The sequence below is a fragment of the Corapipo altera genome, unplaced genomic scaffold (genome assembly GCF_003945725.1).
Source record: "Corapipo altera isolate COAL_440 unplaced genomic scaffold, ASM394572v1 71, whole genome shotgun sequence".
Lineage (NCBI taxonomy): Eukaryota > Metazoa > Chordata > Aves > Passeriformes > Pipridae > Corapipo > Corapipo altera.
Window position 1 is genome coordinate 6,005,900 of NW_020884916.1, and position 13,695 is coordinate 6,019,594.

Genomic DNA, 13,695 nt, shown 5'->3' on the forward strand with positions numbered 1-13,695 from the left:
ACTTTCAATAAATAATATCTTATAACTATTGTACTGTTATATATTTATATATAATTAATTGTAATATATATTGTTATAAATATTATAAATTATATAGTATTATAGATTATATAATTGTAATACAAGAATCTAAATATTGTTATATTATTAATAACATGATAATATAAAATATAGAATTTTTATAAATACATAATTGTTGGCATTTCTCCATTTTCCCATTGGTTTTCCCCTTTCTGCCCCCCAAATTCCCAGAGGAAAAGCCTGGAATGATCACACGGACACCGGGAATTAGGAATTATTCTTCTTTTAATTTCACATGGTTTAAAATACGATATGAAATAAGGCTACAGTATATAAAAAACTCTCCAGCAAAATGATGTGCCAGCATCAGCAATTCAAACAGAACCAATCCCCCCTTCTTCAACAATTCAATGCAGGAGGGATTTCTTTTTAATTTTGTATCCTTTAAAAAAAAAAAAGACCAAAACAGACCAGAACACACCACACAGACACACACACACGTCGCTACATCTCTAAGCTACCTCAGCTCAGGGGTTTTTTTAAAAAGCACCTGCTTTTTCCTTTTTTTTTTCTATTTTTTTTTGTTAAATCTCACTTTTAAACTTCTTTTCTTTTTTTCCCTGCCCCACTTTTAAAAAATATAAATTATATGAAAATACAAGTTGGAAAATAGTCGAACAGCACAATATAACAATCTCTTTTTTTTTTTCTTCTTCTTCTTCTCTGTTTATCAGCTTAAAAAAAATGTGTAAAAACAAAATAAAACCAAAAAAAAGACTTTTTTTTCCTTTTTTTTCCTTTTTTTTTCTTTTTTTTTTTTTTTTTACTGAGGCAGTTAATTCCTGGAGATATTCCATTATAACATATATGTATACATAGATTTATCATTTATTTAAACCTCTTTGGAATGTAGACAACAGCTCAGGGGTATCATATAGACCCTACCAGAGAGCAGAGCACGCCAAGGCATCCCAATTTTCCAATGGAATAAGCAATCAAGTCCTACAACCTGGGAGAAAACCCCTCCAAAGAAAGCAAGAAGCAGAAGATGGAGGTGATTCCTGGATTTCCTGGGGATTTCTGGGACCCCTTTTTTTGGAAGAGGAGTTGGTTTGGAAACTGTGAGGAGGTTAAATCTCATTTTATCTTTTCTGTTTTGGTTTTTTCTCCACCTGAATGGTCACGACTGGATGAGGATGTGTGGGAATAACATGGATTTACACTTGGACACACAGAAGTGTCCAAGGATTACGGTGGTCCCACACACGGGGCTGGAGAGAGATGGGCAGCAGAAAAGTGCTTGTTTTTTCTCATTATTGGGGTTTTTTCCCCTCTTTTATGGTCCCAAATATCGACCGTCGAGGCCCCCGAGAGCTGTTTGCAAAGAAGTGCTCAGGCTCTGCCAGAGGGACCAAGGGACATCAACCACGTGGAGAAGAGCAGAAAATGAGCAGGACGCAGAAAATATTCCCAAAAAACCCCAAAGCACCTGAGACATCCCAAAACCACCCGATTTCCAACGGCCACGGGGGTGGAATTCCCCCCCATGCAGAGAAACCAGCTCAGGGTGAGTCCCAGCTCCTCATCCCCTCCAATCCAGCCTTCTGGATATCCCAGCACGGGTGGGATCCCCACATTCCCATGGAGCTGAAGGCCAGGAGGTCAGAGGGTCTGGGCTGAGCAAGGCTGGTCCAGCACAGCCCTAACCAAAGGCCAGCAGGGAAGGCAGGAGGAGAAGGAAAAAAGGAACAAAATCAAAAGAAACAAAGACAAATCTGCAAATTTCCAGTGTATAAACAGCAAACATCTCGGGGATGGTCCCTGGAGCGGGAATAAAAAGGAAAGGAAAAGAGAAAATGATGGCCCTGATGGAGAAACGATGGAGAAACGATGGAGAAACTCCAGCCAGGGGCTGCTTCCAAAAACCAGAGCTGCTCCCCATGGCTCACCCTTTCCAACCTCTAAACCATCTCCCCAAAATCACTGGGAACACAGCTTGGAAACCTGGAATTATAAGCATGGAGGGGTGGAAGTGGGATTTAGTCTGGCAGGACAATGGGGTTGCACCTGAACCTGAGCTTCCTTCTGCTGGAGGGAAATTTTATCCCAGTTTTTTGCTTGAAAAAGGCACTTCAGCTGCAGTGGAGCATCCCAGCAAAGCAGGAGGGATGTCCTGGGACAGGGCACGGTGCCAGGGCAGGAGCTGGAGTGCCTGGCACCTTTCTGTGGGCGTGTAAGGGGGTTCTAAGTGACCCATGCTGGGGAAGCTCAGGGCACTTTGCAGCAAGACAGGCCCCTGAACATGCCCCAAACCCCTCCAACTGCTGGAAAATCCAACCCACATGGAGTGTCCTGCCCTGTACCAGCTCCTCCCCTGTGCCCTCTGTGCCCTCCCATCTCCCTGCACTCCTTTTCCTGCTCAGAGGACACAGTGGAGCTCTGCCCTGGTGCCTCACTGATGGAGGGGACTCAGCCACGACATCCCAATTTTCCTCTCCTCTGCTTTCCCCACCCTCCCTGTGTGCCCAGATGAGCCAGGGCTTAACTTCCCAGTGGGCAGCATCCCTTTCCTCCTTTGGGGCATGTTCCCTTCACCCTCCAGCCATCCCCTCTTCCCCCCTTTTCATCCATCCCACCTTTTCCTCCCGTGGGCTCAGTGGGACAACCCCCAGGCCGGGAGCTCACGGTGTAACAACCTCCCTGTCCAAACCCCCCTCTGCTCCCCTGGGCTGGAGTTCCCTCTTGGCCACTCCCTGCTCCTCCACCAGCATTTTCTTTTCAAGCCACAGCAATTTTGGGGCTGACCTGCCCTAAAATGACCAATTTTAGGATCCAGAGGTGCTCTGGAGGAAATGGATGAGGGTCCAGGACCTCTGAGCATCACCTTGGGACTGGGCTCCCCCTCCAGCCCTGCCCCTGGCTCAGGGGGGAAGTGCCTGAATATTTTGGCTCTTTACATTCAGTGGCCTGTCCTTCCAAGCTGATCCTTTGGGATCAGGCAGGCATTGCCCACCCCCATCCCTGGAAAGCCTCTGACCCCACTGGTGCCCCACAGTGCCCCTGGAATGACCTCCATGCCCTAAAACACACAGACTGACAAACAACATGAAAAGAAGGTACTTTTGGTTCAAACACATAATACTGGCTTGGAATGCAAAGGCCTGGGGGGGAAGACTCCAGTGGGCAGCCAGATCCTCATGGATCAGCTTCAGGGTTGGACCTGGATATGGGAACACTCACTGGTCCTCTAAGGCACCCCAGAGCATCCCAGGAAGTGTTTGGCACAGCAGGATTGACCCCTCCAAACAAAAACCAGCTGCAGCAAAGGTTTGGAGGGCAGAGGGAGCAGCTCCCACTGGGATTGATCCCAAAACCATCTCCCCTGAGCACAAGACCTCGTGTTTGCCCCGGGTTTGCCTCGTGTCCCTCACACCTGCCAGGGCTGGGCTCCCAAAATCCATAAAGAGCCCATTTGCAGGGATAATTTCCCCCCTCCTGTGCCCAGGCAGGTCAACACACAGAGCACTAAAGACAGAGCTGGTCACAACAGGAAGGAAAAAACATTTCCCTTCGGGTTTTTAACTTTTTCCTGACTTTTCCCCTCAGTTCACTGCTGTGTTTTCCATCTGTCACCTTGAAAACACAGGAATTTCTCCTTGTTGGAAAAAAAACAAACAAACCAACCTAATTTTCTGTAAGCACCAAAGTGATCCTTGAGCAAAGAAATTATTTGGAAAACGCAAAAAAAGACATTTTCCATGGAAATCTTGAGAGGCTTTGTGCAGCCAGGCAAAAAAAAAAAAACAACCAAAAGGAGATATTTCAACCAGCTTTATCAGCACAGAGCGTGGGACTGGAAATGAGGGTGGCACACCCAGCCAGCATCACCAGGAGCCAGTTTGGAATTAATTTTCCTTCACATCCAAGTTGCAACGTTCCAATTCTCCAGTGGGGTCTACATAAACTAAATTCTTTTTTTTTTTTTCTCCTTTTCCTCACTGTGATAAAATTCTCTGCTGGCATAACAGAAACAAACACACACAATATTGCAATACTGAGACCATCTTAGAGCTTAAGACTATTTAAAAAAAAAAATAAAAAAACAACCAAATACTGGCACAAAATTTAATAAAATAAAACTTTAACAAATTAAAAAATAAAAAATAAAAAAGAGTCTTGATCCCTCCTAGGAAAAAAAAAAAATCTGTCTCTTGTAGAAAAGAAGACAATGGACAGAAAAGTGATGGAACAAGAACAAGAGTTCTTGTGTTTTTCCTATATTGCCCCTCCCCGAAGCAGGAATATTCACCCAGTTGGTTTTTCCCCTCCCTAACCCCCCCAAAAAAAGTTGAAAATCCTGAAATCTTCGGGTATATTGTCATTTCTTGAACTGTCAGTTTGGGTGCACAACCACAGGGATCCATTTCATCATATTTTTTCTAAACAGCAAAGGGCGGGGAGGGGGTTGTTGGGTTTTTTAAATGAGCTACATTTTTCTGGCTTTCTTAAACTCAGAATTTCACCCCAAAACAGCCTGTCTTGGAGCTTGCAGGAAATAACCATAAAGCCCATCCTTCTCTGAACCAAACTGGCCAAAATTTGGCTCTTCCTCCACCCTCTCCCCCAACACCCTCAAAGCATCAAATCTGAGTCACTCTTGAAAAAAAAACCAACGTAACGAACGGAGAGAATTTCGCCCCAAAAAAGCCTGTCTTGGAGCTTGCAGGAAATAACCACAAAGCCCATCCTCCTCTGAACCAAACTCTGGCCAAAAGTTTCCCTCTTCCTCCACCCAACCCCCTCAAAGCATCAAATCTGAGTCGCTCCCGAAAAAAACACAACGTAACGAACGGCAAAAAGAACAGCAAAAAACGCGGGGAAAAATGCACCAACACAGTCCCAAAGGCTCTCCAGGAGGACAGGGGGTGGCCCTGGGTCCTCTTCACTCGTCAGCATCGGGTTTGACGTCCAGCATGGCGTGCAGCTCCTCGGGGGTGTAGCCCAGCAGGCTCTGCAGGTCGCACACGAAGCGATACACGTAGCGCTTCCCCGCCGTCTTGTGGATGATGTTCTTGTCATAGTAATAACGTAGCCCCCGGCTCAGCTTCTCGTAGTTCATCTTGGGCTTGTTTTTCCTCTTGCCCCATCTCCTGGCCACCTGGCAGAGGGGGTGAAAGGGAGGAAAGGTCAGCATGGCTCGGTTGGGAAGTTCTCGGCTGGGGACGAGGGGAGGGAGAGGATTTTCCTCCTCGTTGTTTAAGTCGTCGTTGAGACGGACACGGGTGGGCCACGAGCATCAGTGCTTGGAAAAACCAACCCAGAGCACTGCAGAGGGTTCAGTCTGGAGAGGAGGAGACTGAAGGGAGACCTCACTGCAGTTCCAACTGCCTGGGCAGGGGCACAGGAGGGGCAGGGACTGAGCTCTGCTCTGGGGGGACCAGGGACAGCACCCAGGGAATGGCTGGAGCTGTGTCAGGGCAGGCTCAGGTTGGATCTCAGGCAAAGGTTCTTCCCCCAGAGGCTTTTTGGGCGCTGCCCAGGCTCCCCAGGGCAGTGGGCACAGCCCCAAGGCTGCCAGAGCTCCAGGAGGGTTTGGCTGATCCTCTGGGGCACAGGGGGTGACTCTTGGGGATGGGCCTGTGCAGGGCTGAGGGTTGGACTGGATGGTCCTTGTGGGTCCCTCCTGACTCAGCATATTCTGGGATTCCATGAGGATACACAGAATCATTTAGGTTGGAAAAGCCCTCTAAGATCAAGTTCAACCATTCTCCCAGCACAGCCAATCCCATGACTAACTCATGTCCCAGGTGCCACATCCACATGGCTTTTAAATCCCTCCAGGGACAGTGACTCCACCACTGCCCTGGGCAGCTGTGCCAGGCCTGGACAACCCTTTCTGTGAAGAAAGGTGAAGAAATTTTCCTAATATCGAACCTAAACCTGCCCTGGTGCAACTTGAGGCCATTTCCTCTTGTCCTGCCACTTGTACTTGGGAGAAGAGACCAAACCCCACCTGGCTCCAACCTCAGTCAGGGAAGGCAACAAATATCCCATCTGTTCCCCCAAACCAGTGGACAGTTTCCCCCTCACCTGTCCACAGCCTATTTGAAGAGCTTTGCCACTGCTCCTCTCCCTGTGGTGTTTCAGCTCCTTCCCACCAACTTCGGGCACAAATCACTGCTGCCCCATTTTTAACCAGGTTTAAGTTGGCTTGAACTCATTGGTTTCCCCACATATCCAAGGCCAGAAGAACATGATTGCACAAATCCCAGCCCCAAAGAAAGGAGCAGTGGGTTGTCCACACCAATATCTTAGAGGAATTTGGGTTGTGCACTTCATTCCAGGGAACTCTACCTCGTCTGGGTCGGAGAGTTTGAATTCCCAGCCATCGCCCGTCCAGCTGATGAAGGACTGACAGGACTTGTCAGTGAGCAGTTCCAGCAGGAATTGCCACAGTTGGATGGGTCCACTGCCTACAAAGACAAACATTAATGGGACATTAATACCATGAAAAGCACAGCTCCTCCTATCCCGGATGGGGGAAAAAAATCCCATGCAAATGGTGTTCACTGGAAGAAAAGAAAACCTCCTGCTGTCAAAACCAACATCAGCAGCCACAGGGCAAGATGTGGGCTGAGCTGACAGCTGGGGAGTTCAATCCTGCAGGTAACAGAGCTTCCTATTTGCAGGAAGAGCTGAATATTCATGCCCTGGAATGCTTCACTTCGAGTTACATAAATAGGATTATTTTTCTGGCAGGGGAAGAGCGAGGAGTCATTGTCTTGGCACAGGAGCACCCAGCCCTGTCCATGCCAAAGAGCTGCTGGCCATGAGGTGAACTCCAGCACACTCCTGCTTCCCGACCTTCCCGAGATAAGGGGGGACCCAGGTATGACAATTATTTGGCCTCTTCCCAGGGCGTGTTGCTGCAGGAATGGGTGAGGCCAGCTCGGAGTGGGGACGGCACAGACAGAGCTCCCCAGCTCAGCACTGCTGGAGCTCCCCAAGGCAGAGCTCAGCAAATCCAGGGGAAACCTCCTTGGGGCTGCTGCTTCCCCTGATCCAGCTGGAGAGGTAGGAGGGGATGGACAGCATCCCATGGACATTCCACCTCTCCTGACAACGCTGTAATCTCCATGTTTCCAAAATCATCGCTAATTTTGACCAACAGAAATTTCCCTCAGGGTCCCAGTGCCCCTCAGTGCCCCCCAGTGCTCCCCAGCCTGGTCTTGGCTGGATTCATGGAGAGGTTTCACAATATTTATCTCTTTCTTGGGCCTGTGGGTGGATTTCCCCATGGCAAATCTTAGGAAATCATAGGAAACCTCCCTGTGGCTGCTGGTTCCCCTAATCCAGCCAGATTATGATGGACAGCATCCCATGCCGTGGACATTCCACCTCTCCTGACAATGCCATGGTTTCCATTTTTCCTCTGATTGCTAATTTTGGCCAACAGGAATTTGCCTCAGGGTCCCAGAGCCTCCCCGTGCTCCCCAGCCTGGTCTTGGTTGGATTCATGGAGAAGTTTCACAACATTTATCTCCTCCTTGGGTCGTGTCCCAACCCAAGGTAGAGGAGAAGCCCTGGAGCCAAAATCTCTTTGATGAGCAACTTCCAAATGTGGCCACGCCCAAAATATTGCACTTAGCCCTGGGCAACGTGTTTTGGGAGAGATCCTGCCAGGTTTGAAACCCAGTCTAGGACATATCCCTAATAATAACAATAACAGAGCCAGACGATGGATGAAATGATTTATCCCAGGAGGAATTGCACAGGCTGGATTAGGCCGGGATGAACCCAGTGTTGACAGCGACAAGCATGAGCTTCGAGCGGGGAATAAACGAGCCATGGGCTCAGAAAAAGGGAGGGAGCCCAGCCTGTTTCCAGGAATGACAATGGGAGCTGTCAGAGCTGTGGCTGTGGGATAACCCAAGGAGGGAAGAGTTTGGAATGACTCAAAAGCAGCCAAGCTGCTGGGAGGAGGAAATGAGGGAGCTGGCTCCAGGACAGGGGAATCGTGGGTCCCATCCAGCCCTTCCCAAATTGCTTCCCTCCTGTCATCCCTGGGGAACTGCTCCTGGGTTTTGGAGGCACTGCGTTCCCTGCCAAGCCCTGGGGGTTATCAGAGCCACGGGCAGGACAAAGCAGGGAGCTCCCAGTGTCATTTCTGCCTGGAAATGGGAAGAGACTCGGCGGGAAAGGCTCCAGCCAGTCGCTCCCGGCAGGAGCTGGCCAAGACAGTGACTCCAGTAGGGATGGAGTTGGGTTATCCCAGCCAAAATGAGGGAGGAAATTCAAATGATGCCTTTGCCTCTCATCCCAAAGGGAAGAGCCAAAAGCCTGGCCTGAAATGCCACCACATCTCAAAGCTTGGGCCTGTTTACAGCAGAGAAATAAACACAGTGAAAACATTGGGAAAAAGGTTTTTCTGGCCACCTGAGGTGTTCCATGGGGAACATCAGGTGAATTCCCAAGGGGATGGTTTGTCTTGGCCCGTATGAATTTACACCAATTTCTTGGCCCCTCTGCCTTTACACCAGTTCCCTGCACAGAGCCAGGGAGCCTCCAAGCCCCAAATCAGGGTAACAGAGACATGGCCAAGGAGCCAAGGCTGAAGCGAGACCGGGTCCATCCTCTCAGATCTGTCTCTCTCCTGCCCAAATGAAGGACAAGGATTTTTTGTTGATTCCCTCCCCAAAATAAGCTGGATGGAAGCCCATCCCCCAGAGACCAGGTTCTGGGGTAAGGAAGTGCCTCCAAAACTCCCCTGGGCCATCCTGGCTCTGCAGGAGCCTTTGGAGGCTCCAGTGGCACTGCCCCCGAGCCAAGTGGCCAGTGCAGTTCCTGCTTGGCTTCCAGCTGGCAGGGAGATCTTTCCCGGGGGAAACCCAGAAATTCTTGCCCTCTCTCCAGCAAGCAAAGCAGGGCTCCTGCCACCCTCGGCCGGGTACTGTGGGATTTCCAAAGGAAGCAGTGTCATCCTGGGAACAGGGATTCCCAAGGTCTATTCCGAGCTCCCTGTGGGACACGTAAAACCCCAAATTCCTCTGTGTTGGACAAGCAATTATGTGAAGAATGTGTTTACTGCAGGGCTCCAGGCATGTCCCAGCTCCTGTAAACACACACCCTCCCTGCCCCAGGGGAGGGCAGAGGGGCCCTGCAGATGTGCCAGCCAGGGCACCTTGAGATGTCAGCCAGGCACGAGGTGGCAGGAGCCAAACCCTGGCACATGCCCGAGCCTGTGTGCCCAAAACCAGGAGGGCAGGAAGGTGAATGGAACAGGGAAAGGGTTCTGGAAGTCCAGGCACCATCTCGTGCAGCTGCAGTTAGTGCTGGGAGGGAGATCTGCAGAAATGGGCTCCTTTCACCTACTCTGCAGACTAGCAAGGAGCAGGGAGATCCTTGGAAATCTCCTCTTTTCCCATAGGATTTCAAGCTAACCCTTGGCTCGTGCAGCGATGCCACTCCTGGATGTCACAACTCCAAAGCTGCCAGGCTTTGTGTGCACCCCAGGAGCTGGGAGCAGGTCCATTTTCCATCCCTTCTGCTTCACTCCTTCCTCTCATCCCCATCCAGGGCTGGAAATCCCCCTTGGGATCACTCCATGCCACAAGCAGACACAGACTGTTCCAGGCTGGCACAGCTCAGTGGGTGCAATCCACCCCAGGACCCATTGGTTATCTCCAAACCCACCCCCACTGGGGTGTTCCTGCAGCCTGGGTTTGGATGCAGCTCCAAGTGTGGAGTAGAGGGACACAAGGCAACTTTTATGCACTTCCAGGAGATTCCCAGAGCAACCCCAGCCCTGGCTGGGGAATGGGGGCAGCCCCTGCTGCACAAAGGACAAGGGAGGATCAGAGGGTGGGGGGTGACCTCCAGCACCCCTGGGGCTGCTCAGAATAGCACTCACCAGAGGGGCCACAATGGGGGCCCTGTCTGGCCCTGGTGGCACTGAACAGGGTCCTTGAGCAGGGAGTGTCACACCACAGGAATTCTCGGCGTCAGGGGGAAAATATTCCTCTGGAGCCAGAGCACAGGCGGCTCCTCCAGCGGGAACAGCCAGAGCTCCCGCGGCACCAGCCCCCTGAGGGCACCCAGGGGTGTCCCCAGGGCTAAGGGTGTGGTGCCACACCATTCCTTGCTCAGGTTTGGAGGTCCCCCACCCCATTCCCAAGCAGTGGGAAATTAAACTGGTGTAGAGCTGGTGGCACCACCTGGCTGGGGCAGATGGTGCCAAACCGGGGCAGGCACAGCCCCAAACGAGTCATCCCCACTCTCTCTCGAGACGGTTTCACACACCACCCCTCTCAACGGCCTCTGTTTTGTTCTCCTTCTTTCAAACAAGAAAAGAAAGGAAAAAAAAACACCTGAAACCCCCCCCAGCGCTGCACCTCTGCTGGGGCTCTGCGGTTTGTGGTTCCAACCCAACAAAACAAGTGCTCGTGGCAACGTCTCCAAAACAGCCCTCACCTCCCTCACGTGAGTGTCACCTCAGTCACCCTGCCCCAGCCCCCTTCCACGGCACTGTGGTCCCCAATTTCCCCAAAGTGTCAGGACACAGCAAAGCTGGTCCCATCACTCGTCAGCCCAGGCCCAGCCCAGCCACCTCCTCCGCAGCTCCTGCCAGGACTGGGGCAGGATTCACACACTGGGAAGTGCTGGGAGGGCAGTGGTGGAGCTCAGGTGGAGGCATCTCCAAAAAACAGGTGCAAAAAGAAGCAGGGAAGGACTCAGAAAGCACCTTCCTTGGGAACAACTTGCTTTTGGTCGTGATTATAGTCAGGAAAAGGGTCAGGTGGGCAACTCTGAGCAAGAGCTGCTTTCCTGAGGTGCCTCCTCTGCTCTGAGGAAGAAGGTGTTGGGAGGACTGGTCACAGAACCTCCCAAGTTAGAAGAGATCAACTCCTGGCCCCGCACAGGACAACCCCAACAATCCTACCAAGTGCCTGAAAGCATCGTCCAACCTTCCCCTGAGCTCCAGAGGCATCTGGCAAAGCTCAAGGGGGTTTCATGAGCTTCCCATTCCCCCGAGGGTGGCCCTACAGGCCTTGAGCTGCTGTGCAACCCCAACCAGAGCAGAGACACAGCCAGAGCTGCTGTTCCCTCCAGCCCAGGGCTGCAGCAGCTCGGGGGGGGCTCAGCCCCTCCACGCTTGGGCAGTGGCGCGTGGGACTGGGTTTGTTTGCACGTCTGGCAGGTGGAGCAGCAGCCACTGAACCAGTCCCATCTTCAAGCTCCACACCCTGGGGAGGGGAGAAGGGCCCCAGAGGCAGAAAGCAGCAGGAGCTGCTGCTGGTCACCCCTGAGGTCACAGGGATGACCCAGGTCACACCACCCCCTGCCCTGCACAGGGTCAGAGGGGCTGCTGTGCTGGGGAAGGGACTGGAGCACAGGGTCGTGAGGAAAGGCTGAGGGAGCTGGGGGGGGCTCAGCCTGGAGAAGAGGAGGCCCAAAGGAGACCTCCCCACTGTCTACAACTCCCTGACAGGAGGGGGGAGCCAGGTGGGGGTTGGGCTCTGCTCCCAGGAACCAGCAGTAGGACAAGAGGGCTGGGTCTTCAGCTGTGCCAGGGGAGGTTTAGGTTGGATATTAGGAAGAAATTCTTTCCAGAGAGAGTGCTCAGCCATTGGAATGGGCTGGGCAGGGAGGGGGTGGAGTCACCATCCCTGGAGGTGTTTAAGAAGACACTGGATGTGGCATCAGTGCCATGGTCTGGGTGACAAGGTGGGGTTGGGTCAAAGGTTGGACTCAATGATCTCAGAGGTCTTTTCCAACCTCGTTGATTCTGTGATTCTGGCTGCTGGGGTGGCTTCCTGCATCTCCAGATCCCCCTACCCCAAGGGCAGGTCCCCATACAGGCAGAGCAGGAAGGATGCTGGTGTTTCTAGGAACTGCTGCCCAGGCTCTGGATGCCAAGGACAGAGGGATCAGTAGGGCATGGTGGGAGAGGGGCTGCTGATGGAATTTTGGATGCTGATCACCACAGCACGTGGGGGAGCTGGCTGGTGGGAGCTTCAGAGCAGCAGCACAGCAACAAGGGGAGGGGAAGCAGTACACAAAGTGTCCTGACAGAGACCCACTTTCTTTGGCACCAACTCGACTTTCTTGCAAAACAGCAGCTGTGCTTTCACTGCGGGGTCACTGATAACATCACCCAGAAACACAGGCTGCTCAGAGCCTTTGCACCACACACAACTCGGGACACAGGGGTTCAGCAGCAAATTTGGGCCCCATGGACACGGCCCTGTGAATGCTGATAGTGAGGACCAGACTGGGATCTGGCCTGGGCAGGAAGGTTTGGTGGAGAGAAGCCTCTGGGTGCTCAGAGGAGATAACATCTCTCAGAGGGGGCTGCTCCCTCACTGCCTCCCAGATTCTGTAAGGGCAGGATGATAACAGGATAACATCAGTCTGACAGACACACTCAAGGGGCATTAACTCTTTAGATGCTGAGAGTGGCTTTAAAGGCATCAGCAGCTTCCCCACCGGGCAAGGCCAGCACCACCTTCAGCCTCAGAGATGTGGGATCAGGGTCTGGCTGACTCCACCTTTCCCATCCCTCTTTCCTGCCTTTCTCCCTGCACTCGAGGGAGGGGCCCTGCAGTGCCTGCTCAGTGAGGTGCAGCAGCAGCTCAGCCCAGCTGAGCTCTGGGGCTGTGGCAGCTCAGACATGAGGGCTGTGGAAAGCCCCGGCAGCGCTCGGGTCCTGCACACACAGAGCAAACAAACCCCACAGCTCGGCTCCAACCCACACAGCTGCTCCACAGAACCTAAACCAGCTCAGAGCTCCATGGCCATCACAAAGCTGAGCCTCCCCTGGGCCAGCAGGAGAGAGGCAGCATGAGCAGCAGCAAACGCAGGGCTGGAAGGTCAGAGGCCAGCAGGGTCAGTCCCACCCCACTGCCTCAGGCACAGGCTGCTCACCCTGACACACACCAGCTGGGTTTGGCCATGTGGCAGCAGGTCCCACACAGCTGCTGGTGGCCATGGGAGTCACCAGGAGCAGCACAGTGCAGGATCCAGCCACAGCACAGCCCCAGAGCTGAGCCTGGCTTAGCTCAGCCGGGCTCAGGGACAGAGGGGTCTCTGCCACATTCCAGCATGAGCTGAGCACCAGCCACCCACTCACCCCAACACCACCCACTCACCCCAACACTGCTCTGCTGCTCAACGAGGCAGCTTTGAGCTCAGCTGAGCCAAGGTGAGGTTTAGCAGCCAACACACCCCCTGACCCCTGGCTTGCCTGAATGTACCAGGTGCACTCTGTCTGCTGGCAAACTCCCCAAATCTGCCTTGATGGAGAATCACAGAATCTCCTGAGCTAGGAGGCACCCACAAGGATCATCCAGTCCAACTCCTGGCCCTGCACAGACACCCCAACAATTCAGAGCATTGTCCAAACCCTCCTGGAGCTCTGGCAGCCTTGGGGCTGTGCCTACTGCTCTGGGGAGCCTGGGCAGTGCCCAACCAGCCTCTGGGGGAAGAACCTTTCCCTGAGATCCAACCTGAGCCTGCCCTGACACAGCTCCAGCTGCTCCTGTGAGTGAGACTCAAGCTGGCCAAGCTTTAGCTCCAGACCCAGGTGTCTAGGGCTGGCCCTCCCTGCAGCCATGGAAACGGAACTTCACCAACTCCAGAGCAATCACATTTCTCCTTCAAAGGAAAGATAAGAAA

At 52.4% G+C, this 13,695-nt stretch overlaps 1 protein-coding gene across 2 annotated transcripts in view; it reads right to left on the reverse strand.

Moving 5' to 3' along the window:
- Positions 1 to 288: 288 nt before the first annotated feature.
- Positions 289 to 13,695, reverse strand: part of ETS1 (ETS proto-oncogene 1, transcription factor) — an 86,224-nt gene continuing 72,817 nt past the window's right edge. For both annotated transcript variants that reach the window (XM_027655609.1, XM_027655610.1), the window contains 2 exons: positions 6,376 to 6,494; positions 289 to 5,179 (listed from right to left, as the gene is read on the reverse strand). In XM_027655609.1, the coding sequence (XP_027511410.1) occupies positions 4,964 to 5,179; positions 6,376 to 6,494 (335 nt within the window). In that variant the 3' untranslated portion in view covers positions 289 to 4,963. The remainder of the gene's footprint in view (positions 5,180 to 6,375; positions 6,495 to 13,695) is intronic.